The sequence below is a fragment of the Marmota monax genome, unplaced genomic scaffold, assembly GCF_021218885.2.
Source record: "Marmota monax isolate L192 unplaced genomic scaffold, Marmota_monax_Labrador192_F-V1.1 WCK01_AAM20220418_F8-fsc00007, whole genome shotgun sequence".
Lineage (NCBI taxonomy): Eukaryota > Metazoa > Chordata > Mammalia > Rodentia > Sciuridae > Marmota > Marmota monax.
The window spans coordinates 9,624,798-9,650,381 of NW_026692781.1; the positions used below are offsets into that span (position 1 = coordinate 9,624,798).

General features: G+C 34.6%; 1 protein-coding gene and 1 non-coding gene across 8 annotated transcripts in view; one reads left to right on the top strand and one right to left on the bottom strand.

Moving 5' to 3' along the window:
- Nucleotides 1-25,584, bottom strand: part of Atf2 (activating transcription factor 2) — a 101,971-nt gene that overhangs the window by 76,148 nt on the left and 239 nt on the right. For 6 of the 7 annotated variants that reach the window (XM_058580213.1, XM_046447329.2, XM_058580217.1 and 3 more), the window contains one exon: nt 12,270-12,365. In XM_058580213.1, coding sequence (XP_058436196.1) covers nt 12,270-12,289 — 20 coding nt within the window. In that variant the 5' untranslated portion in view covers nt 12,290-12,365. Of the gene's footprint in view, nt 1-12,269; nt 12,366-25,416; nt 25,575-25,584 lie in introns of those variants that run through there. The other variant, XM_058580214.1, reaches the window with a different exon arrangement.
- Trnaa-cgc (transfer RNA alanine (anticodon CGC)) lies at nt 4,640-4,712 on the top strand. The gene has a single exon. It is a non-coding gene; the product is annotated as a tRNA-Ala (tRNA).

A 25,584-nucleotide genomic window follows, 5' to 3' on the forward strand; every position in this document is an offset into this window, starting at 1 on the left:
GGTTTTTATCACCTCTAACTCTTCCCACACTTCTTTATTTTTCTCGATCTCATGATCTAGAGCTATCAAATTCCCCCTTCTATCAAAAAATGAGTATACTTTGTGCTTGGCACTCTCCTGGATGCTACGAATGAAATGATGAATTAAAATATAATTCCTGCCTTCATGAAGCTTCAAGAATAGTAATGGAGTTTATACTTGCATCCGACTCAGACAACCTAAACTAAGAATCAAAAACTACCTCTGAATGCACCTAACAAAACTAAGAGCTTCAACCCTTTAGGGTTTTATCTACACTCGTAGAGATACAACCTGAACTGTCTTTTATTTCTAATCTCACCTCCTGCCAGAGATATTTCTAATACACCATGGCCCATTTAACAGTATCATACTGCCTGCTATCCATTGAAGATGACACTCAATTTGCATATCATTTTCACTATATCTAAAACATATCCTCCCAGATGAATGCCTGACTTCTCTGCTATTAGACAATCAAGGCCCAGTTCAAATGATACTTTCATTGCAATTCCTTCCCTATAATCCAAACTGAAATTTTCTTCAACTAAGCTTTTTGTATTGTTTATCCTCTGCTTACAGCACCCATATTAGATTTTGGAAAATAACAGATTATATAATCTGTATGCTTCTTTCACTCCACCCCAACTATGCCTTGAAGAATCATAATATACTGTAGCAAAACCAATCAAAACTGGCTTAAACCCAGGCACTTGGCACACACCTGTAATCCCATCCACTGGAGAGGGTGAGGCAGAAGAATCCCAAGTTCAAGGTCAGCCTGGGCAATTTAGGCCTTGTCTCAAAATAAAATTAAAAGGGGGAAGGGGGTGCTAGGATATGGCTTAGCGGTTACACGCATCCCTAGCACCACAAGGAGAAAAATATTGGCTCAAAGACTAGTTGTGCCACTCTAAGAGAGGCAATCTTGGTCAAAGTTCTAAACTCCTTTGAGATGCATTTTCCCCACCTATAAAGTAGGGGTAATACTATCTACTTCACAAAATTGTTAAGTATTAAAAATAGTACAGGTGAAGTGCTTCACACAATGCATGGCACTTATGAACTCCTGATAAAAATGGCAGTGGTAATTCTATTTCGATTTTTGTTGTTAATATTGCAAGGCTATTCTATGTATCCTTATGTCTGCATAGCATCTTATTTATAGCAAGCACGGAGTAAATGTTCAATTCTTAATCACCCCCCAAAACACATACAACTTGTAAAATGAATAGATATACATTTACTTCTTGCACAAGGGAAAATTCTATACTTCATCTCAAATGCTCTAAAATTTTAAAGGAATGGATAATATTAAATACTTTCATCTTTTTAACTGGGAAAGGACAATCAGATGATTTTTATGAAAGAAAACTAAATTTGGCTAACCGGAAATTCAAATATTATGAAGAATTTAAACATACTTTTCCATTTCTCAGAAAATTATAAATGCTTCAAATCCAATGATTTACTACTAGTTAAGACATAAGTGCCTAGTATTTGCAGTAGAGATTAGAGATGAGCTACAAGAAGCATCTGTTACAGACTATTCCAAGATTCTTTTAATGTTTATAAGGGTTGAGGCGTGGTGAGTTAGAAAAGAAAACTTTAGTTCTGCAGATTCTAAAAATGAAGTAAAATGCCATCTGTATAGCAGCAGCACTGGAAGAAACATGGTGACATTTTTGTTTCTGTGGTAATGGGGATTGAATGCAGGGGCACTCTACCACTGAGCTATATCTTACATCTCCAAACTTTTCTTTCTTTTCTCTTTTCTCTCTTCTCTTTTCTTTTTGAGATAGAGTCTTACTATGTCGAGGCTGGCATTGAACTTGTGATCCTCTGGCCTCAGCCTCCTGAGTTGCTAGGATTACAAGCACAAGCCTCTGCACCCTGCATGGTAATATTTTTAAAAGCAGAGTTCACATCTGACAGTGCACTGTTGTCATAGCCTACACTTTCACTCTATCACTGTGACATTTGGTAAATGGGAATAATAATATTTACACCACAGTTTTTTGATAGTAAAATGAAAATATTGTATTAAAAAGTAAGCTCAATAACTTTCTCATAGTGAGCATTCAAATAGCAGCTGCTGTTACTTTTTAAAATACAAATGATATGCAATAAAAATGGCTTAGATGATAACAGTGATATATTACCTCAGTTTTCTGATTCATCATTACTACTATTTAACACAGGCTCTAATTGCCCAGAAATAACTATTCAGAAAGAGAAATTAAATAACATAACCCCCTCCTTTGAGAATAAATAATAAACCACAAGAAATCGGAATTAAGTCTATTTAAGAAAGAAATTATCTTTAACTTCATGGGTAACTATGAAGCAATCACACACTACAGTAAAATGTCTTAGTCCTGGAATGTTTAAAATGCCTTGTGGATTAAAAAGTATTAGCTAGAGTAAAATGTTGAAAATTAAAAGTCCCAAATCAGATTATCTTGCTATGCTTGATTTAAATAAGAACTTGGCCCAAAATGATGAAAGTATTCTTAAATGTACACAGAACCTGTCCTGAAAACTACTGATACATATTACAACACAGATTAATCTAAAAATCATTATGCTATGTCAAAGAGGACAATATAAAAAATATCACAGAGTATGATTCCATTTATACAAATTCTAGAAAAGGCAAACTATAGTGACAGAGAGCAGACTAGTGGTTGCCTAGGAACAGGAGTGGAAGATTACAAAGAGGTCACAAGGGAGCTTGTGATGAATAAATCATCTTGATGGTGGTGATGGTTTGATGGATGTATACATATAAGTCAAAAGTTATCGAATTGCATACTTAAAATATGTGTGGTTTACTACTAAGTCAATAATATCCCAAAAAGCCATTGACTTTTTTTTTTTAAGATTTATGAAATAACCTATCATAGTTACATGAACTTAATACCAATGGCTAATGACCAATCACAAATAGTATCTCTTATATAAGTGAAATTCACTCTACTTTTTTCCCTTCCTCTTATCTCATCATGAGCTAGGTTCTTCATTTCATACCCTAAAAAAACTAAGAAACACCAGGTGCAGTGGCTCATGCCTATAATCCCAGCAGCTCAGGAGGCTGAAGCAGGAGGATCTCAAGTTCAAAGCCAGCCTCAGCAACTTAAGCAACTCAGTGAGACCCTGCTTCTAAATAAAATATTAAAAAAAGGGCTGGGGATGTGGCTCAGTGGTTAAGCACCCCCGGGTTCACTTCCGGGTACCAAAAAAACTAAGAATCAACTTCAAGGTTTGAAATGGCAACTTGCTCTCTTGTCTCCCCTATGCAGTAGATAAATAAAGTGCCTCAAAACCTTTCTCCAAATTAAATCCAATGAAGCTTTACTTTCAACACTTTAAAATTACACTTACTTCAGGGTTCTTGTAATAGCAGTATAGTACTTTGAAAACATTTTCTGGTATGAATCCACAAAAAAAGTCTTAATATGTATGTCATATATGCTAGTTCAGAAAAAATGAGTATTCATCCATATGAACTAGTATCTCAAACTTCAAATGAAAAACATGACCAAAACTGCTCTAAGTTCAAGAGCAATAACAATTGCTCCTAAGATTAGACAAAGAGGTGGTGCAGAAAAACAGGAATAGTAAATTTCTAAAATATGTACATGAAAGAAAATCTATATATTATAAGATAATAGACTTAGTCATTTTGATACAGGCATAATAAACTTCCTATGAACTGAAGATATATGTTTGGTGCTCTGCTGCAGAAACAGACCAGTATAAAAGTCAAGTTTTCACTTTCTGGTTTTCTATGATAATTCTACCTATAAATATGTATCCACTCTTCATATTTTCCATATTTTATTGTCACAAAGTTTTATTAGAACCCAAACTTGTTAAAATTATACTTTAAATTTTATTTATGACAACACAGCCAGCAATTTCTATTATTTGGTATCCTGCACAAATGACCAATTTTACATAATTCTAAAACAACCCTTAAAATTAAAGTTTTAATTGGAGTTCCAAAAAAATTCCCTCCTGAAAATATTAACTAAATTACTTTTAGTCAACTAAGACACTGTAAGGAACTTTAAATTTGCTCCCACAAAAACACAGAAGTAAAAAAAGAATCATCTGGAATACTACCACTCAGAGTTAACTACTATTAATATTCTGAAGTACATATTCCAGTTTTGTCAGTGTGTATTTTTTAATACCTTTATTTTTATTTATTTATTTTTATGTGGTGCTGAGGATTGAACCCAGTGCCTCACATGTGCTAGGCAAGTGCTCTACCACTGAGCATATACACATTTATATAACTTTAAGAAATGTAAAAACAGCATGAAAACTGACTTTAAAATACAATTATCTAGCAGGGTGCTGTGGCATACACCTATATGGGAAGTTGAGGCAGGAGGATCACAAGTTCAAAGCCAGCCTCAGCAACTTAGTAAAGCACTTAGCAACTTGGGGAGACCCTGTCTCTAAATAAAATACCAAAAAGGGCTGGGGATGTGGTTCAGTGGTTAAGTACCCAGGGTTCAATCCCAGGTACCAAAAAAACAAAAAAATTGTAATTATCTACATTCTGCCACATCATTAAATAATAATGTCATTAAAGATTAGATGTCTGGGCTGGGGTTGTAGCTCAGTGGTAGAGCACTTGCCTCGCATGCACGAGGCCCTGGGTTCGATCCTCAGCACCACATAAAAATAAATAAATAAAAGTAAAGATATTGTGTCCATCAACAACTAAAAAATATATTTTAAAAAAAAGATTAGATGTCATTTTTTAAAAATAGTTTTTAGTTGTCAATGGACCTTTATCTTATTTATTGATATGCGGTGCTGAGAATTGAACCCAGTGCCTCACACATGCTAGGCAAGCACTCTGTCACTAAGCCACAATCCCAGTCATAGATGTCATTTTAAATAGCTATATTTAAATATAGCTATATGATATTACACCATTATCAATGAATACTTTTGGGAAACAACTTTGTGCAATATCTATAATAATTTCCAAAGGATGAATTTCTAGAAGTGAAACTGCAATGTCAAAATGAAGACATATTTTGAAGGCTTTGAAATTATATTGTGTTAAACTGTCCTCCAAGAAGCATTATTTATTTCTACTTTCCCTATATAAAAATAACTCATGTCTCTCAACACCTACACCAACAGTGGTACTTTTTTTTTTTTAAATGTCCAATTAATAAAAAAATTTAAAAGCTGGGTATCTTGACATCCTAATATGGTGAACTTTCTTCATATACATAACAGTCATTTATACATCTCTGTGAATTGCCTTCTTTTGCCTATTTTTAAAAAATAAAATGTTAGCTCAAAATTCTCTCTCCTGAATAAGTACTCTACCACTGAGCTATACTCACAGCCCACGGGGTTTTTATTATGACATGGGACTTCTGACCACGTACCTCACTGTGTTCCCAGTGTAGACCTAAGTATTCACCCTACAAATGAGAAGACTGAAGTTGAAAAGTGTGAAATTACTTACTCAAGGTCAAAAACCAGGGTAAGGCCCAGCACAGTAGCACAAGATATTCCCCACTGGCTCAGGAGGCTGAGGCAGGAGACTGCAAGTTCAAAGCCAGTCTCAGCAATGGCAAGGCACTAATCAACTCAGTGAGACCCTGTCTCTAAATAAAATTCAAAATAGGGCTGGGGATGTGGCTCAGTAGTTGAGTGCTCCTGAGTTCAATCCCTGGTACCCAAAACAAAACAAGCAACTTATACTGTGCCTACCAAGCTCTGATATCTTTATTTTATACCTACCAACTACAGAGAAATTTTATATAAATCATATACGAAAACTGGTATTACAGAAAGATTCTTTGGAACTTCCAGAGTAATCAGATCCATTACCAAATGGAAATCATATAAAAATGAAATGCCAGTAAGAGGACCAAAAAAAAAAAAAAAAGAAAAAAGTCAAAATAGATGAAAATGGAATAAATTAAGTGTAAGAGTATCTGCATAACAAAGCTCAGGCAGGCTATTAGGGTTCAGCATAGTGCAGAACCTGGGTGGGGTAGGGTGAGAAAGATGTCTCTAGTGAGGAGAAAGGAAATGAGGGTTAGGCTAGAAGGAAGGAGGTCAGCCCTACATGGGATACTGCAGTCTGAGTTGAATGAGGAAAGGTCTCTGTGTGGAGGGAAGTGTAGCCTGACAATTCTACATATAAGCATGTATTTGTTCCTCCTATTTTCTGTTTTATTTGCCACAAGCTGTATGATTCTGTTTGTTTTTAACTTCATAATACAGAATGTAGTTTTTCAATTTCTTTTCTTTTTCTTTTTTTTGGTACCAGAAATTGAACCCAGGGGTGCTTAATCACTGAGCCACATCCCCAGCCCTTTTTTATATTTTATTTAGAGACAGGGTCTCACTGACTTTCTTAAGGCCTTGATAAATTGCTAAGGCTGTCTTTGAATTTGTGATCCTCCTGCCTCAGCCTCCCAAGCCACTGGGATTACAGGCGTGTGCCACCACGCCCAGCTCAATTTCTTGATATATCTAATAACATGAAAATTATACACAGAAACAAGAATAGACTTGTTAGAGAATCAGTACATTTTGTATCGAAGAGGTGGTCCAATTGGCTTAACTTGTTCAGGTATCTCCCCTAATTTACCCGAAACAGCTATGTCAGGGTCATGGATATAGGATTGTTCTCTATTGCACTGGTGGTGGGCTCTCTAAGAGGTGAGTGAGTGTGTGTGTGCTGAGGAGAGATGACTAATGCCAGCACACTCATGTTCCCACAGCATCTGTGTTTTATCTTTTATAAAGATTATATATGTATGTCTGTATAACTGAATTAATATCATTGTTATTATTTTCACTTGTTTATCTTCCTTTTTAGTCTAATTTTAAGCACAGAATCCATCTCTTATTTTTAACATGGATATGAGATAGCCAACCAAATGTTTTCCAAATGAAGTTCATAAAATAAATGAGGAAAGATGACCAAGTCGGGCACACTCATGTTCCCATAGCACCTATGTAGCCTGATAGGAGATGTTAATGCCCAAGTGGGCTAAAGAGGCATCCACATGAGATAAGAGACAGGATGGCACTATTCTAGTATAGAATGTCAGGACCAACTAGTACAATATCTGCTTGATGGGGAAAAGTCTGGTGGTGAAAGGCAATTCATTACATACATACCCAGGGATTGATCAAATTAAGTAAATACATGAAGGATATGATAAGTGAAAGTAAATTCACATTATAGGTGACTATAGATCAAATGAACTATAAATATGGGGTGAACCTTTGTGTTAAATGACACGAACTCATGACTTTCAAAATAAATATAAAGATACAGAAATAAAGATGTTAATGTCTATACATGTATGCATATATGTTCATAAAATTTATCTAGTTATGTCCACTGAGAGGGCCAGGAACCCGGATAAAAAGCACATATATTGGGGCCAGGACTGTAGCTCAGTGGTAGAATGCTTGCCTAGCATGCATGACGCGCTGGGTTCGATCCCTGGCATCACATTAAAAATAAAAGTACTGTGTCCATCTGCAACTAAAATATATATATATATATTTAAAAGGAAAAAAAAAGCACATATAGCATTCCATATTTTATTGTGTAAATACTATTTTCCACCAAATGGTTCCTCGGCTCCTTGAAATACTCGTTGATTTCAGGGATGGGCAGAGAAAAGTACAGGGCAGACCTTAAATATCTTAGGTAGAAAGTAAAAACAAAACGAAAATCTTGCAGATTTAGCCCTGAAAGTGACCAAATGTGGGACAATTTGAGAATCAAAGCAAATAATGACAGTGAAGGATCAAAACAAATAATGATAGTAAAGTAAACCCTAAATAAATAGAGTTCACAAATCCATACTGATACACAAGAATAAATTAAAAGTTTGAACAGGAATAAAATATTTATTTCATCTCGAAGTACCCTTCTATAAAATAAAATGTAATAACTAAGGACAAAGAGTAATTTACAGTACAAAAATCTAGTAAACATCACCTTAATCAAGTGATCCAAGTTAACAATGTTAGAAATAAAAAGCAAAGTTGTGTGCCCTTTTTGGAATGCAATGAGAAAGACATGTCATCACTTCTACTACAATAATTCTGAGGATCAAATCATGAAGAAATATCAGAGAACCCCAAACTGAGGTAAATTCTGTAAAATAATCTTTGAAAATGTTCAAGTTATTGATGTCAAGGGAAGACTGAGGAACTGTTTGTGATCAAAAAGATCAATAAGATACAACAAATAACTGCAACATGAGATATTAGATGGAATCTTTTTGCTATAAAAAATATTACTGAGAAGACTGGCAAAAATTTCAATGTGATCTGCAATATTCAGGTCTAATACAGAGGGTAGAAACAGACCTGTGTTGATTTCCTGATTCTCATAGTTATACTGTGGTTTTGCAGGAGAATGTCTTGTAGAGAAATATAAAATTTGGTAATAATAAGGCATCACATTGGCAATTTAGTCTTGAATTTAAAAAAAATAAGGAAGGGGCTGGGGCTGGGGCTGAGTGGTAGAGCGCTTGCCTAGCACGTGTGAGGTCCTAGGTCCGATCCTCAGCACCACATATAAATAAAATTATTATATGTAACTACAACAAAAAATAAATAAATAAACATTTTTTTAAAAATAAGGAAAAAAACTAACAAGAGAAGCTTAAGTAATGCATATATAATATGTGCTAAAATAATTCACTACATAAGCATTATTATATAACTAACGTTTTTAGCAGTAGTCATGAGAAAAATACTAATAATAAATAATAATACTAAAAATACTAATAAATAGTAATAATAAATTGTACTGATTCTCTAACAATTCTCTCCTTTTTCTGGCTTATAATTTCAAGTTATAAAATACATCAAGGAATTGAAAAGCATATTCTATATTGCAAGGTTAAATAGAAAATGAAATTATACTATAGTAAAAGAATTTACCAATCTGAATGAACTTATAGAGGATACTAGATAATTATTTATCTTATTAGTTCCCTTTTTAAAAATATGAAATGTGGGCCAAATCTATTGCACAAATAAAAAAATCCTTCAGGCTGTAGTATCAATATTCCTATGCCATTTTAAAGTCTACCATTCAGATGAATTAGCAGGGAAAATATTTATTTTCATACATCTTGATCAAAAACAGATTAAGAAGGAAAATAATTCATTTCATAAAAAAACAGTGCTGGTGAATGAATTTCTAAAAACAGAAGCGGTGGATCAATTTCTGGTGACTCTAGAAATTTCTATACTTTAAAATGTGAATTTAACTGACAATCTACTTAGTTGGTTACAGAACTATAAAATTTTGTAAACTCTTAGAATGCACTCAAATTTAAAAGCAAATTTCTAAAATATGGATAATAGTGTTACATATAATACAGAGCATTCTCAAACATTTCTAATAAAAATCATTTATTTTTATGAAATTTATTTGGAAAACATTGACTGCTTATTTTGCAACCATATTAAATACAAAAGGTATGGATTCTGCACTTAAAATTGGATTAAAAAGGAGGATTAACAAGTGAAAATGATAATTTATTTATGTACATGATTAATCTTTCTTTTATATAAACACAGATGCTATGGGAACATGAGTATGCTGGACTTGGTCATCTCTCCTAAACACCTGCATGATCCCACTAGAGTGCCTGATTTTCCAACAGTGCAATAAAAGGCAATCCTATTATCCATGATCCTGACATAGCTGTCTCAGATAAATCAGGGGAGACACCTGACCAAGGTAAGTCAATCAGACTACCTCTTTAGGAAATTGGTAAAAAGGAATAGTCAAACAGAAGTGGGAACAAGACATTCAGAATCATATTTGAGACTAGTGGACATTTTTGGTCATATTTACAGCGACACATTTAATAAAAAGAATGGAGAAGATACAGAAGAATAAAGTCAAGAGAAAGGAAAGTAATTTCTACGATTGGATTTTTGGATTTACTGGAAGTTTCTAGTATTCTTAGAATGAGGATTTTTTTTTTTTTTTTTTTTTGGCTTTTTTTTGCCAGGGTACTGGGGATTGAACTCAGGGGCACTCAACCACCAAGCCACATCCCCAGCCCTTTTTTGTATTTTATTTAGAGACAGGGTCTCACTGAGTTGCTTAGTGCCTCATCATTGCTGAGGCTGGCTTTGAACTTTCAATCCTCTTGCCTTGGCCTCCCAAGCTGCTGGGATTACAGGCATGCACCACTACGCCCGGGTAGGCCAAACTCTTGAAATAAAAAAGTTTCTCACATTTTTAAACAATGGTATAGAGAGTAGGCAACAGAGATCACAGGTGGTTCCTACAAAGCCTAAAATATTTTCTTTTGGTCCTCTTCAAATTAAGAAAAGTTTCCCTAGCCATGCTGTTAAGAAATTGAAAATTTTTAATTTGGTAAGATCACTAATAGAAATGTGGAGGATGGATAAGAGAGAGCTCACTACCCAAGAAAACTAGAAGATACTGTGAGATTGAAGAAGGAATGATGGTATTAACTCAAGTAGTGCTAGTCAAAATGAGAGGAAAGGAAAGATCAGTTATGAAGAAAAATGCTCTTAGGACAAAGCTTCATGAACTGATGGCAGCCTTTCAGCCCATCGTACTCCAGGGTACGATGATTCAGACATGGTACCTTGCCTTCATGGAACTTAAAGGTTATGAAGAATACTTCTAACCAGATCATCAACTTGAACATTCAAGTTAGTTAAGTAGCTTAAAACTATTTAATCCTTTTACTATTTAAGGATTAGTATATAAGAAAAAATTATCAAGTGTTACCACCCTTTCTTCCTTGTATTTGCTTTAAATTTTTTTCACCTTTTAAATACATACACATTTCAATTATTTTTTAAATATTTATTTAGTGTAAATGAACACACAGTATCTTTATTTATTTTTATGTGGTGCTAGGATTAAACCCAGTGCCTCACATATGCAAGGCAAGCACTTAACCACTGAGCTACAGCCTTAGCCCCACATTTCAATTATTTTCCAAATTTTTGACAAAATTAGAGTAACTCCATTTATGCATGTTTTTTTCTTTTGATTTGGACCTCTGGGTTTAGGTACAAAAGCACAGGCCAATTTGCTCACACATCTTGATATATTTGCAAAGTCTACCATTAGACTGCCATGTTTTGAAAGATTCTGCATGCCAGATCACTTTATTAAACTGATATTTTTCCTTCCATTTTATTTTATTTTTTTAAAGAGAGAGTGAGAGACAGAGAGAGATAGTGAGAGAGAATTTTTTTTTTTTAATATTTATTTTTTAGTTTTCGGCGGGCACAACATCTTTGTTTGTATGTGGTGCTGAGGATCGAACCCGGGCCGCACGCATGCCAGGCGAGCGCGCTACTGCTTGAGCCACATCCCCAGCCCGAATTTTTAAATTTTAATGGGGAGGGGGAGTACTAGGGATTATACTCAGGGGCACTTTACCACTTAGCTACATCCCCAGCCCTTTTTATTTATTTATTTTTTAAATTTTGAGATAGGGTCTCCCTAAGTTGCTGAGTCTGGCCTTGAACTTGTAAACCTTCTATCCTGGCCTCCAGAGTTGAGTTGTTGGGATTGCTTTCCATTTAAAAAAGCTGTATTTAGAAACTATAAATGGCTTGAGATCAAAACCCACTGTATTTCATATCTCTAATATCAATACCATATGGCTAGCACATAGATGCTCAAAAATGGTATAATTCAAGGACCTTATAATGTCAAATTAATATTTCTGATCAGTATGAAATAATAATGGTAATTTACTTGGCTGAAACAAATCAATACAAAAGCAAATAAATCTAATGTTTAATTTGCTTGTATATAGAGTATGTAAACTTTTTGCCACAAATATTTCTGAAACATAGAAAGTACTTCATAGATTTACTACTGTTACTAGTCTTATAAAATCCTAGGAGAATTGGGATGTTTATGTTGGGCCTACTTGTCTCCAGTCAAATAAGTTTAGGAGCCTCTGAATTAAACAAAATCTAACACTTTAAAATCAGTCTTAGATGCACTTTAATATGCTGATACATGTTCTATCTCCAAAAGGACATTTCCAACTTTGCTGACACTCAGAATCTTTTTTTTTAAAACTAAGCATTATCAATATGGTAGCGTTCTAAGTAATATTGTATAGAAACATCAGTTAAATTCAATAATATTTGGAGACAGTCAAAAATAAAAAGAATGCTTTTGCAATAAAAGCTTAATTAAGATTTCTTACCTTTCTAGCTGGTAGGCCATGAGTTTTATTCACTCTATAGTCAGGAATCCTTCAGCTCTTACCAATAAGCACAACTTAAGTTTCCATCTAGTATCCCTAGGAAAAGAAGAGGCAGAGAAGCGTGAACTCATTACCCTGCGTGATCTGAAGAATAGCCTCATGTACTTCTCCATAATGATAAACACTTCAAATGTTTCTTTCATATCGAAAACACGCATCTGAATTTTGCTTTCCATCTATCTATATGTTTTAATAGAAAATTAAAGCTCCGTCCAAAATCCTCAGTGATTCAGGAAGACATTTATCCTGTAGTCTCCAATAATTTTTGGTACATTATCACCCACTAGAGGTATAACAGTTCCAAGGATAAAAGTAGGACAATGGACCCATGATGAAAAGAGAAAATGATTTTTACCATAATAAACCTGAGGTGGGGAGGGAATCATGGATAACAGGTGACATGGCATGAAATCTAAGCATCAAAATTCTTCATAGTGGAGATTAATAGTTTTTGTGTGCGTCAGTGCTACACCATAACATCCAAGGGATCCAGTTTGTGTGCTTCTTATTTGAAAAATAGCTTGACTTTTTGTTTTGTTTTGTTACAGGGAATTAAACCCAAGGGTGCTCAACTACTGAGCCACATCTCTAGCCCTTTTTTCTTTTCTTTTTTAATTTAGAGATAAGGTCTCACTAAGTGGCTTAGGGCCTTGCTAAATTGCTGAAGTTGGCTTTGAACTCATGATTCTCCTGCCTCAGCTTCCTGAGCCACTACTAGAATTATAGGCATGCACCACCTCACCCAGCCAGCATGACTTTTTAATATCTCTGTTAGGATTAGATTCTGCTGTTAATGACAGAAAACTTAAACAATGGCTTAAATTATTCAGAAATACATTCAATGGAAATGTAGGCAGTCCAGAATCCTAAGGAACCCATCATTGTTCTGTTTTGTTTCTCTGCCTTCAATGCATGGCTTCCCCTTCATTGTTTTAAAAATGATTGCTCAAGCTCTAACCATAACCTCTACTGATTAGAAAACAAGAGAAGAAAAGTTGAGCAGCAGCTTCCCTTTAAGGAAAATTTTCAGAACTCTCATAGGAAACTTCTGCTCACATTCCATGGACCAGAACTTGGTCACACAGCCAAAGCTGGCAGAGAGTCTCCGACATATTTATTTCACCACAAACTTATTAATTAGAAATTTCAATATCTACCACTAACCAGAAAGAAGGGAATGAATACTGATAGACAATTAGTTATTTATGCCCTCACACCCATTTCATACTACAATGTAAGATGGTTAGATACCTCATAGAAATGAGTTGGCAGTCTACTAAAGGGAGCTTTTAAAAGTAGGTCTCGCCAGTGACAAAGACCAACATTCTACCAATAAAAGGTCAATTTGCATGTGACAAAGGAAGAAGGGAAAAAATCTGAAGACCAGGATGACAAAGCCCCATGCAAAGAAACAACCGGAATCATTGTTTGGGAGACTAAATTCACATAAATTCACAAAACACAAAAATTATTAGACAGAACCATTATGTAAATAATGGAGTGCCCAAGGTGAGACTGGAGAAACACTCTGCAGAAAGCTCAGCTCCTAACTGCATTAAGAAAAGGTAATGAAGTTGGAAGCATGATGGTCAAAGGAGAAGTATTTTCTTCTACCATTATCACAGGACTATGGTCCCACTATCAGGCCAAGAAAGAATTTGGGAGATTTTTCTATTGCATACTGTTGTGAAGAAGGGCTATAAGTAATTAAAACAACAAAGACAAAGCTATGAGAATAAAGAAAAAGAAGGACTACTACACTTTAGCTTATTAGCTTATCAGATTGTCTAAAACATTCTATTATGCTTGGATGGAAAACTGGGAAGACTCAATTCAAAGGTGGCAATTCTGCTTTAAATAGGATATTTAGTTATACAAATAGGATATTTAGTTATACAAATGTAAAATGGGACTATACATGGAACAGCAATTCAAAGGACAAATGGCTCTGTGGGATAACATAAATGTTTACCTATTTTAGGGGGAGATAAATTTTTTTCCAATTGTTTTCTTTCAGAGAAATGTTTATTTGGTAAATTAGTCTCTAAGTTTTCCTATTTGTATAATCATATAGAAATGATAATTTGAAGATTAAAACTACTTTTTTCTTTCTTACCTTGAAAGGCACAGATGTAGGAATCTCTCCTTTTCCACAAAATATCCTACCTAAGGTACAGGCATTTCTTACAATTAGATATAACTAACCTGAGGGTAGAATCTCTACCAAAAGGTTCAAATACTGCTAATTGTCATGGTAAGAGACAAGTATTGTGCCTGCAAACAGGCCTAAAAGATATGTATTAGTGTTAAAAGAAATCAATCCTGTACAAGAAATCAGAAGAGTCTAACATACCCAAGTACAATCCTGTGTGGTAGAGGAGGGTGGCATCTGTCCTTTGGGAGAAGAGGATCTAGACAGTAGTGAAAAAGTCTTAAAGAGGCAGTGTTCAAACTAAGTAATGTATTATTAAAGGGTCATGATTGTTTTCCAAGGGTACCTGGGCAAGCACATCTTCAACCTCTCTTTGCTTCCCTAAAACTGATGTGCCTATTTTCCCTGAATCCTCAATCTCATACATTTCAAAAAAGCCAAAAGGAGGGCTAGGACGGTAGTTTTATGTTAGAGCACTTGCCTACCATGTGCAATGCCCATGGTTCCATATCCAGTACTGTAAAGTAAACAAACAAAAAACCAATACTTCTCATCCACCTCAAATCCTTTTTTTTTTATTAGTTGTACTTGGACACATTATTTTTATTTTATTTATTTATTTTTTTATGTGGCACTGAGGATCAAACCCAGCACCTCCCACTTGCTAGGCGAGCACTATACCTTTAAACCACAGCCCCAGCTCCCCCACCTCAAATCTTATTGGAATGTATTGCCCTGGGTTGTAAAAACTTCCATTAAACAAAACAAATGGATAATTTAAAATAAGAATGTCTTAAAGCCTCTATTGATGAAGGCACCATTAAGCCTCAGGCTCATGCTTTTTCCCATTTCAGATAAATGCAAAGCACTAGTTAACAATGGTGCTTGTCCTGTGTTTAGAAATGTTCTGAATTTCAGATATACTGAATACTGTGATGACTAACAATAATCTTTAATGACTGTTTCTTTCATTCTTGAAATATTATCCAAAAATACAGCCTTGAGAGGGAGTTCCATAAGAATGAAGAAAAGAAGAAATTATAGGATACAAATCAATATATAAATATCAAGTTTTCCTATACACCAATAATGAACCTGCTGAGAAAGAAAGCAGAAAAATAATCCCATTCACAATAGCCTCAGGGGGTTAAAAAAAAAGAGAGGAAAAACCTAGAAATAGGCAAAAGAACTCTACAATGAAAAACTAAAGAATGCTAAAGAAAGAAATTGAAGAAGACACTAGAATATGGTAAGCCCTCTCATATTCATACATCGGCAAAAATAATGTAGTTAAAATGGCTATATTACCAAAAGTCATACACAGATTCAATGCACTATCCTTCAAATTACCAAAGATATTCTTTCTAGAACTAGAAAAAAGCAAGTCCTAAAATTCACCTGGAAGACTAAAAGACTCAGAATACATACCAAAGCAATTTTAGGACAAAAAAGCAATGCTGGAGGCATTACAACACCTGACTTCAAATTTTTCTACAGAGCTATAGTAACAAAAACAGTATGGTACTGGCATAAAAACAGACACATAGACCAATGGTACAGAAGACACAGACAAACCCACAGAGACAGTCACCTGATCCTTGACAAAAGTGCCAAAAACTTGTTGGAGAAAAGTGCCTTTTTAACAAACGGTACTGGGAAAAATGGTTATCAATATGTAGAAGAATGAATCTAGATTCTTCTCTCTCATCGGCATCAAAGTCACCTCAAAATGGATCAAAGACCTAAAAATTATACCAGAAACTTTGCAACTCCTTAAAGAAGACATAGAGTCAACACTAAAACATGTGGGAGCAGGCTCACAACTTAATGGAACTCCAAAGCACAGGAAATAATATCAAGGATTAATAAACAGGATGATATCAAATTTAAAAACTTCTGCACAGCAAAGGAAAAATTTAAAGAGAGAAGCTACAGAATGGGAGAAAATCTTTGCTAGGTACTCCTCTGACAGAGGATTAATATCCAGAATATATGAAGAATCAAAAACCCCAATTAATAAATGGGCAGCTGGGTGTGGTAGCACATGCCTGTAATCCCTGTGGCTTGGGAGGCTGAGACAGGAGGATTTCAAGTACAAAGCCAGCCTCAGCAACAGAGAGGCACTAAAGCAACTTAGTGAGGCCCTGTCTCTAAATAACAAAATGCAAAATAGGGCTGGGGATGTGGCTCAGTGGTTGAGTACCTGAATTCGATCCCTGGTTAACCAAAAAAAGGGTAAATGAACTACACATATTTCTCAAAAGAGGAAATACAAACAGTCAACAAATATATGGAAAAAAAAAAAAGTTCAACATCTTTAGCAATTAGGAAAAAGCAAATCAAATCTACACTAAGATTTCATTTTACTTCAGTTAGAATGGCAACCATCAAAAAAGTACAACAATAATTAAATTCCAAATAAGATGTGGGGAAAAAGAAACACTTTTAACACTGTTGGTGAGATTATAAATTAGTACAACCACTATGGAAATCAGTAGGGGGTTCCTCAAAAATACTAGGAATGGACCCACCATATGCCCCAAGTATACCACACTTCAATATTAATTCTAAAGAATTAAAGTTAGCATACTATAGTGACACATGCATACCCATATACAGTACAATTCATAATAGCCAAATTATGGAACCAGTCTAGGTGTCTATCAACAGTTGAATGGATAAAGAAAATGTGGTATACATACAAAATGGTATTTTATTTAGCCGTAAAGAAGAATGAAATTATGTTATCTGCAGGAAAATCGATGGAACCTCAGAGCATTATGTTAAACAAAATAAACCATTCAGAAAGTCAAGGGTCATAAATTTTCTCATGTGGAAGCTAGAGAGGAAAAAGAAAAGAAAGAGGTGGTGGTGGTGTCTCATGAAAATTAAAAGAAGACCAGTAGAGTAGAGGAAAAGGACCGGGGGAGGGAAAGGGGATATCTTGAGAACAATTAAATTATATAGTTACACCATGTGCCTAAGTGCATAAAAATATGTAAAAATGATTTGCTATTATATAATTATAATTCACTAATAAAAATATGGAAAAAAGAAATCAATGAGAAATTATGAAAATTTGAATATGTATTTGTTATAAAGTATGATAAAAGTGATCAATAAGATATTTTTATTTAAAACATTAAAATACATTGGATTCAAATAAAATTACATTGAAGGAATGGAAAAAATAACATTTTAATAAGAAAAAAGGAACAATGAAAATTTCCAACTGTTAATTAATTCACATTTTAAAAAAACAATTGTATCAAATCATTATGGCAACTGATATTATAAGAGTGGTGTCTATATCTAGAAAAGCTAGGGATATTGGCCAAATTATGTTGTTTTGTATGCATATAACAACAAATCTCATATTTATGTACAACTATAACGCACCAATAAAAATGTGGAGGAAAAAAATAATAAAATGCATTAGAGTTTTCTTTTTGCAGTATTGAGATTGAATCTAGGGCCCCACATTTGCTACCTCTGAGTTATATCCCCAATCCTTTTGTTATTTTGGGGGACAGATCCTCAACAAATTGCCCAGGCTAGCCTTGAACTTGCAATCTTCTTACCTCTGTTTCTCAAGTATCCAGGAATGCAAGTGTGGACCACTGTGCACAACCAGAATACTTTTCAACTATCCAAACTCAGATGAAAAATTTTAGGAAGCAATTTAGAAATGTACAGGTATAGTTTATGGAATTTCTTTGCAGAATATGTGTATAGTAGAGGTAGAATAGCTCCCATGATGTCCATGCTCTAATTCCAGGAACCTCTGAACAGATTATATTACATGGCAAAAAGAACTTTGTAGATGTACAAGATTACAGATTCTAAAATAGAGAGAATATTCTCAGTTATCTAGGTGGACCTGGTCTAGAGCACAGAACTTTGTTGATCTGGAGTTGGACATACAAGCAGAAAAAGAAATCAGACAAGTGAGATGCATGAGAGGACTTGATCTGCCACTATTTGAGGAGGGCACATGAACAGTATTTCAGCTTCTAGAAGTAAAGAGCAGGCCTTGGCTGATAACAAGGAAGGGAAGGGGGATGACAGTCCTACAACTGCAAGCATTGGAATTTAGTCAACAACCTGAATGAACTTGGAAGCGAATTCTTCCCTAGAGACTCCAAAAAGGAACATAGCACTGTCAACACATTGATTTTGGTTTTGTAAGACCCTAAGCACAGAATGAAATTCTGTCATTCATGACAACATGGATGGAATTACAGATCATTAGGAGAGTAAAATAAGACAAACTAAAAAAAAAAAAAAAAAAAAAATTTACAAGTACCATGTGATCATGCTTTTGTGTAAACAAACAAACAAACAAACAAAACCCCCAAAATCTCCAAACCAATCTCATAGAAGTTGGGAACAAAATGGTGGTTACCAAAGCCTGTAGTGCAGGGTGAAAAGTTGATCAATGGGTACTAGTTACAGTTAGTGATAGGAAACTCTTTGTGTGATACTGCACAGTAGAATGACTACAGGTAATAATTATGTATCTCAAGAAAGGATTTTGAATGTTTTCACCAGGAAGAAAAGATAGATGACCAAGGAGACAGAAATGCTCAACCTGACTTGAATGCTACACAGTGTATGCATATATCAAAATAACACATGGTACCCCATTATTATGCACATTTTTTTTTTAGATATCAGAAAAAAATAAAAAGATCCCAAGCAGATGACTCAATTGACCTTACCAAGGCTTCTGACCTCCAGTAGCTATAATATGTTTGTATTATTTTAAGATGCTCAGTGTGTGGTAATTTGTGAGGCAGGAATAGAAAATTAATGTAGGAAGATGGACTTGTACTCCACAACTTCAAGGACAGCAGCACCAGAGAGGCTCTGTGCTTGTATGTATATATGTATGTATGTATGCATGTATGTATTTATTTATTGTGGTGCTGGGGATTGAAGCTAGGGCCTCACACATACTGGGCAAGCACTATATAAATGAGCTATACTACAACTTCTTTTATCTTGGTTGAATGCCAAAAAATGCAAGAAATAATCCCAGAGCTCACCTTGGGAACAGCAATATGGTCATAATAGCAAATCTAAACCCAGGAGTTTGAAAACCTATAGTCATGACCTAGAAACATTTCACTCTTCCTTTCAATTATCTTGGACTTCCTACACTAGGGCAATCTAAATAGCATAATTACACTGTGATCCTCTTCAGTAAGAAACAACATGCCTTTCAAGGTTGTCAAACAGAATTAAGGAAAACAATATATGCAATTATTGGTTTATATTAAGTTTTTCTGCAATATTTTTATTTTAGTTTCCTTTCTTCTTTCTTTCATTATTGGGTCCTCTAAAACTGAACTGTACCCCCTGCTCCCTCCTTCCTGCTCTGTTTTTGGTACCAGGGATTGAATCTAGAGGCACTTAACCACTGAATCACATCCCCAGTCTTTTTATTTTGAGACAGGATCTTGCCACGTTGCTGAGGCAAGTCTTGAATTTGCAATCCTCCTGTCTCAGTCTCATGAGTCACTGGGATTTTAGGCATTTGCTACCATACCTGGCTGGTCTCCCTAAATTTGGAGGCTGGCCTTGAGCTTTTCAATCCTCCCTGCCTCTGCCTCCTGGGTAAATGGGATCACAGGCACAAACCACTACACCAAGCTTACTTTAACTTCAAATGTACATTCTCCTAATGCCTAACTAATACCTAATCTTACTCTCTTTTCATTTTTAAAGCCAGAAACTAGTAACTACATATTATAGCCATAATATGTCAATTAAAAAAATGAAGAATATTTTTAAAACTATATATCAAAATCCTCTGTGAAAATTAAACTAATCTTTAACACATTGATTTATTCATAAAATTGATGTTTATTTCATTAATAGAGAGAAAAAATACAAATGTTAGAAAAAGTTAAAGCTCATTTTAATGAGGAAAGCAGTTTCCACTTTTTCTTCACTCACAGAAGACATGACAGATTTCTTTCACATATATCACAATCCTTAAGAGTATACTAAAGTTTTGATGAAATTTTTCAAAGCTGATGGGACACACAAAAATCATGTCAGACTTCCTGAGACTATATTTGAGTATGTGAATATCCCAATATCTCAAAAACTTTCTTTAATAAAAATAACAGTAGTCCAATTTTTAACTTCATTTTTAAAGTGAGTTGATTATTTTCAGATCTCTAATCCCTGTTTTATGGAAGGTAAGCAAGTTCTTGCTTTACAGTTTAAAATTACAACAGAATAACATTAAAAGCATATAAATACAAAGAACTTACAGATTAAGAGTTATGAATATAAAGTATGAGTGCAAGTCTTACTATATCACTTTAGATTTGGTAATGGAATCAGTCTCATAATGTTCACAGCATACTTTTACCTAAAGGTAGATGAATAAAATATATATCTTTGTTGTGTTTTGCCCTCCCTCACTAAAAACTTAGCTTTTTTGGTAAAAGTAGAAAGAAGCTGGGTGCAGTGGCATACACCTGTAATCCCAGTGGCTTGGGAGGCTGAGGCAGGAGGATTGCAAGCTCAAAGCCAGCCAAAGCAAGGCCCTAAGCAACTCAATGAGACCCTGTCTCTAAACAAAATGCAAAATAGGGCTAGAGAAGTGGCTCAGTGGTCAAGTGCCCGAGTTCAATCCCTGGTACCCCTCAAAAATTAATAAAAAAATTTTAAAAAGTAAAAAGAAAATAGAAATTCATAATTCACTAAGAGCTACAACAATTTATAGTCATCACCACTACTGATAATACATCAATTAAAATTTCTCATTTACAAAGAGAGCACAAACAAGATAAACTACACTTTATATATAATTTGCATCAAAACACTAATAAGCTCACCTCTCTCCCTTCCTCAAAGTATGTCCAAGTTCAAGTAAGTGAAAGTGATATTACTAATAGGAAAAACCCTTAATCCTAATCTATATTTCAACAATCATTAAAATCTGCTTTACAAACAACAAAAGACATCAGTAACTCTCAACACTGTGGATGAGAATTGATAATGTAGTTATATTACTTGAATAATTACTAAGGACTTTAAAAGAACAACCATCAGGACTGTTATTTTAATTCATCATAATCTCCTATGAGGAAGAAATAAAAGGTCTCACTAGATTGTTTATGGTGAAATTGGCCTAGAAGAAAAAAAAATGGATTTTATGGAAATTACAGTATAATTTTATCACCTCAAACATGTGCATGCTAAAATACTAAAAATTTGATATAGAAAAAGTCTGATTTGGGAGAAGGGTCACACATGGAACAAAAAATACATGATACTCTCTTAAATGGATTTATGAAAATTCTAAATTAGTAAATCCCAGTACAAATAAGTTCCTAGGGAAAACCCAACTTTGTTGTCAAAACTACCAAATAGATGGATGGTGTATTATTTTCAAGCAACATCATAAACATCCTTCAAGTGGCTGTACTACATTAGTATTTCTGAATAAACTTCATCAATAATTATTATATTATATGTTGAGTTCTCATTAAGTTCCTGACACAGTTTTAAGCATTCTATAAACATTATCTGAATACTTACAAGGTTTACAGTTAAGTGTTATTCTCCTTAAAGGAAAATGAGGCACCAAAAAAAGACATAATTTGTCCCACAACATAATACAGCTCCTAAGTAGTAGACTCATGACAATCTGGCTCCTAAAAAAAAATTATCCCCAAATCCTGACTACATACTTACTATGTGCCAGAAGAAGATATCAAAGAAACAAAACCTTAGTCAATTTGGCTACAACACAAACAGACTTTATTTGAAGGATTACCTATAGGAAAATGAATTTGTCATTTTGAATCTTAATAATTATCAATAATTATTAATCATGAATTATTAAGATTCAAAATGACAAATTCGTTAAGACAGAAACCCTATGGAACCTATAGTTAAAAGTCTATAATCTTAATACCCTGAATATGCCCGATCTTGTCTGAAATCTATAGTTCAAAAAGCAGAAAAAAAATGAAAAATATTTGTCAAACTACAAAAACATATGGTTGACTAAATAATTTCAAAACTACTAAATAATATAACTTAGTGCCATTAATAATTCCCAATTAAGCAATCACATTTTATTTAATAAGCACAATTCCAAAGTCAGCAAAATTATAGCAAAGCTACTGCATTCATAGTCTGATGACAGTGTAAACTTGGTCAACTCTACTTGGGGAGAAGCAAAAATTTAGCAACTGTAGAAACATTTATATCCTTTCAGCAGTAATCCCATTTGAGATTAGTATCCTATGGAAACAGTTCAAAAGAAGAGAAAGCTACATGAACAGAGCTGTTCAATTTAATGTTATTGAGAGGAATAAAGTACAAACAATTATTTCCCTTTGGGGTCCTTAGAATTGAGGAAATTTTAACAGTAATCTGGCTGTCACATAATCATCAAATATTACAAAGGTTAGAAAAGTAAAATAAACAATATTTATGATATTCTAAATTCTGCAAAAACCATATAGTATGTATATGCAAATTAGAAGAAAACAGTAATAATGAAAACAATTATTTGTTAGTATGGTTAAACTGGAGTTGATCTCTAATAACAGTATTCCAATAAATGTTCAATAAACAAAAGGAAACATTAGTGTAAGGAGTAAAATTAAGAAAAAAAACAAAGCTAAAATTGGAAGAACAAAGGTATAAATTGGAATACAAAAGATTAGGTTCCACATAGTAAAAAAATTTCAAAAATATTTATAAATTTAAGGCCAATGTTAAGAGATGAAGATAATTATGCAACACCAAATAACTAAAGTTCATTTGGTATTTTGCCAATTACAATTCTCACACTTTATTCAACAATAATAATTATCACACTATATACTGAGTTCTCATTAAATTCCTGACACTATTGTAATCATTGTATAAATATTATTTGAATGCTTACAACTGGCTTTCAATTAAGTGTTGTTCTCCTTAGAGGAAATTTTGTTTACATCCCTTTTTGTTGAACAAAAATTCTTAAGTTTTTAAATCACTTTACTACCTTTGCCAAAATGTCATATCCAGCCCCCCAAAATTGCATTTAAGTAAGGAAGACTTTACTACTTTGTTTTCAAGGGATATTTTAATAAGAAAAACAAAGAGAAAGAAATACCAGCTTATAGACATATTTCACAGTAGGAGGAAGAGCGTGAAGAAAAAAATGAGTGGAAATAGCATTTATAGTGGAATTGTTTACCTGATCTAGCAATTCAATTTAGTAGCAAACAACATAAATCATTGAAACTATTGTTATTTAAAATACAAAAATTCAGGTAAAAAAATGTAGATGATTTCTTGAGAGTAAATGCTAGTTATAAGTAGAAGGTATTTGATGGATAGAATGTATTTTTTAAACAATACTTACATAGTTTCCAAATTCTGAATACTAATAAAAGCGCCCTTCCAATTATTTGTTAAAGAGTGACATAACCTTTTCTACCATTAATTTAGTTTAAAAATACGAAAATAGAAAATACTCCAAACAAAAAAAGTTACAGGAATTTCTGGGTTACATATTTAATAAGAGAATAATATAATGCCCTTAATACAAAATGAACTTTTTTCATAAGGTATTTAAACAAGAATGACAGGAAATGCAATCAGATCTACAGAAGGTATTATGTACCTTAAATATACACAAAAGTTCCTGAAGATCCTTAACTGATAATTAAAATACAAAACACCTAAGTTCTAAACTACCACAATATTATATTAAAAATAATTTTAAAAAACTCAACAGCAGTAACATCCTCAAAGCAAGAAGAAACATGTCTTAGGAGGACAGCATAACACATCACTTGTAAATCCGGAAGAGTCTTAGGAGTTATTTTACAAAAACTATTACACGATTATCAATAGCCTTAAAGATACATGAACTGTCTTAATTCTTGACGTGAATGGTGACCATTTTTTAAAAAAACAAACTTGTTTAAAAATGATCATTACTGGTAATGGCAACGCTGATGGTTAAAGTCTTCAAATACAACAAAAAGTGTGCTCAGAAGAAGTCAGTGTGTGTTCTGATTTCAAGTATACATAACACGCATGTATTATCACTGTCTCCATAATGTATAATCCCTAAGAAATTATTAGCTTTCACATTATAATTAGGGATTAGTCAATAAGGCCTAAGGTTCATCAGGAGTATTTCCTTTTATTTCAATGTATTCATGATAGTTTTGCTATTGACCTCATCAGTTTCAAGACTCGCCAGTAAGGAAAGACAATGTTATACTACCTAGAGGCACAAAATACTCAGCTCCTCCTCCTCTTCCTAGCTTCGGTTCAACGAGCAAGCATGGAAAACATATATACATACACACACACACACACACACACACACGTACACACAATCCCTGGGTCCTGGTCCATAAGGCATTGATAAAAAGCACAGATAATTTCCCTACAGAAGCTCGGCAGTTCACTCCTGCAGGTAAAAAATAGGAGAAAATACTAGAGTCAATCTGCACCCACACTTCAGCCCCGCCCCACCTGGAAAAAGTGGGGGATGGCGGGAGAGTGAGGGTGGCAGAAAGGACAGAAAAGGCCGAGGGCTTCAGCTTCTAGGTTCTCCATACCATCCGTGACACCAGTTTCCCCCGAAATCTGGGACCCAGACCTTTTTCCACCAGCGCCTCCCAATCTTCCCAAGCCATCACCAACAGGGTCCTTCAACCGCCTTAATCCTGGGTGGGGAGACCACAGTGGGCCCTTTGCCTGCCCAATCCAAGGATTGAGGAGGGGGATCTCCTTGTGTACTGGACGGATCCGTTGTGCACCCAGGGACCTCTAAAGTGACCACAGGAGGAGACGGTAAATCGAAGGGAGGGGTCTTAAGAGGAGCCGTTATTCCTTTTTCCTCTTCGTTAGGAAAGCGCGCGAGAGGGAGGGGCCGGAACATCGAGAGCCAGTTACCTAGCGGTCCGGTCCCGCCGCTCAGGCTCCTACAGCAGACAACTCGCGCCGCTGAGGTAGCGGCACTTTCACCACTGCCCTAAGGGGTGGGATCGCTGCAGCAGCGCCCGAGGGGATGAGAAGCGGGGGGTGGGGACTACGGTGAGCGACGTCGCCATGTTAGCGCCT